General features: G+C 57.6%; 1 protein-coding gene across 1 annotated transcript; it reads right to left on the bottom strand.

Moving 5' to 3' along the window:
• Positions 1-213: 213 nt before the first annotated feature.
• On the bottom strand, positions 214-1,418 carry ZBTB7A (zinc finger and BTB domain containing 7A). The gene has a single exon (XM_009708592.1). It carries the CDS (start codon positions 1,411-1,413, stop codon positions 214-216), a length of 1,200 nt encoding a protein of 399 aa, XP_009706894.1. The 5' UTR covers positions 1,414-1,418.
• Between the last annotated feature and the right edge of the window lie 967 nt (positions 1,419-2,385).

The following is a 2,385-nucleotide window of genomic DNA, read 5'->3' as shown; positions in this document are numbered from 1 at the left end:
GACATGCCCCTTGAGATATTTCAAGAGCCAGACACCCAAATTGCTCATCTCTCTGGAAAACCCTGGCCTTCATATCCAACTCGCCTGTTAAGATGGAAATTAGTTGAGGAGGCAAGATAAAATTGCACAAGAGCAGCCCTGTGACAGCCCCCAGGGAAGGCCAAGAGCCGGTTTTGTGCGACAGTCCCCTCTCCTCCAGCATCCGCCCGCTCCTTACCTGGTGAATCGGACTTTGCAGATGTCGCACTCGTAGGGCTTCTCCCCGGTGTGGGTGCGGATGTGGCGCGGCAGCTTGCCAGCCCCCTGGATCACCTTCGCGCAGATGGGGCACTTTTGGAATGCTTTTGCCCTGATCTTCTTCTCCACCTTCTGGGACCAGGACGGATAGACGTCGCCCTCGTTCGAACTGCTGAAATATTTCAAGTAATAATCCACGACCCCATCGTCATCCTTTCGGTCATCCTCCCCGAGCTGCTGTCTCCCCTCGGAACTGATTATTTGCTGCAGCAGGGCACTAGCAGCCAAGCGATCCACCTCCCTCGCATCATCCTCCGTCTCCGCTCCAGCAGGAACGAAGCTGGGGGAGTCACCGGCTTCCTGCTGGTCCAGAGGCCCCCCCGGGGTCCCCTCCTCTTCTTCTGGTGTGGGCAGGCCACGGCCGCTGTAATGTCTGTTCTGAGAAGGTGAAAACAGGGAGCCAGGAGCCGCCGCCGCCTCCTCCTCCTCTCTGTCCAGCCACGCGTTTGTGTTGCTGTCAGGATCACAGTCATTCGCCTTTGGTCTTTCGTTTAAGGGGGCTTGCGAGTAGAAGTCCATGCCATTGCAGTCCGGCTCCTCCTCCTCCTCTTGGCCTCGGAAGTTCAGTCTCTGAAGGTCTCTCAACTCTGGGTTGGTCCACGGAAAGCTGCCTTGGTGGCCATTGACGGGGTTGCTCTGGAAGAACTCCAGGTACTCTTTTGCTCTGAGATGGTTCCTTTGATCAATTTGATCTACTGTATCCATCTGGTCATTTTTGGCCAGAATCTTCCTGTCCAGGAGATCCGTGCAAACATCCCTTACCGCCGGGATCTCCAGCAGTGTGGCGGCATTGAGGATGTCATTGACGTTTGAAGTGCTGACAGTAAGGGTCGCGGTGTAAGCGAACTCCAGCAGAGCCGACAAGGCATCCGCACTCACAAAGTCTATCTCATACACGTTTTGCTGGTCCACCACTAACCCTGAGGTGAAGAGCTTCTTGAAGTACTGGCTGCACGCTGCCAGGACGGAGCGGTGGGTGGGGAACTCCTGGCCTTCCACCAAGATGACCACGTCGCACAACAGCCCGTTGTTTCTTTGCTCATTCAGACTGCTGAGGATGTCGCTGCTGTGATCGGGGAACGGGATCCCTATGGGGCCGTCCACGCCACCCGCCATCTTCGATGCAAAAGGCTACGAGAGAAGAAGGAAAGCGCAATGAGTCACAGGGGCCTCGGCTGCTCGGAGGCATCGCATCGCACGGGCAAACTCCCAACGCAGAGCAGGTACCTGTCTGCCGACGCCAGCGTGCTCTGCAGCTATCGGCTCGCACGTCCTCTGCGCCTCTCCACATCACCGTCGAGCCCGCCGTCCTGCCCGGCATCTAAGACATGCCTCCGTCAGCAGGCGAGGACGGACCCGCGCTTACCTTCGCTCTCGGAAAGGAAAAGAAACACAGTGCAGGCGCTCTCAAGCTAGAGTCTGGAAGAACAGCTGAATTAGCACGGACCTGGGCCAGAGCTAGCAAGCCTTGGCAAGGACTAGGGTTAGTAAAGTCAGACAGCATCTGGACCGAGCTGGAGGGCATGCCCGGCGTTGGGCTACAGTGGCGTGAGCCTCGCCAGTCCACCTCTGGGAGTATTTCCCAGTCCCACCACTTCTGGAAAGGTCCCCCTGATCATTCAGCCTGACTCTGCCCAGCCAAACTCCTGATACAATCACGTCATCGCTGGGAAAACCGTTCCCATCGCTCGTCCCCAGGGTCCCAGGGTCTGCAGATACGCTCGGAGAGATGCAGGCAGGGTGCTGGCAACGAGCATCCTTTGGGAAGGGCACAGCAGCGAGCTCAGCGCTCGAGGGCACTGGTGTTGCAGGAACAGGGGAGCACCGACCACCCCGGTCTGCTGCTAAGGGCGTTTTGCAAAGAGACGAGCTTAAACACTTAAACCCAAGGCACCCACTGCACCTTCCCCAGGAACAGGAGCCTCTGCAGTGGCTGGAGAGGAAAGGAGATCGGTCCCACGACGCGCCAGCACCAGCCCCCCGCATCTCAGAAAGGCTGCAGGAGAAGCAGCAGTTCTGTCCAACGCCGAGGGTTTATTTGGGAAAAGATAAAGAAGTCAATCGCTCCTGATGCGCTAGCACCACAGA

This window comes from Cariama cristata, unplaced genomic scaffold (assembly GCF_000690535.1).
Source record: "Cariama cristata isolate BGI_N322 unplaced genomic scaffold, ASM69053v1 scaffold36739, whole genome shotgun sequence".
Classification (NCBI taxonomy): Eukaryota; Metazoa; Chordata; class Aves; order Cariamiformes; family Cariamidae; genus Cariama; species Cariama cristata.
This window is presented reverse-complemented; position numbering and strand designations above follow the sequence as displayed.

Excerpts from the sequence above, each read along its gene's own strand:
- ZBTB7A (XM_009708592.1), bottom strand. The coding sequence starts at position 1,413 with ATGGCGGGTGGCGTGGACGGCCCCATAGGGATCCCGTTCCCCGATCAC.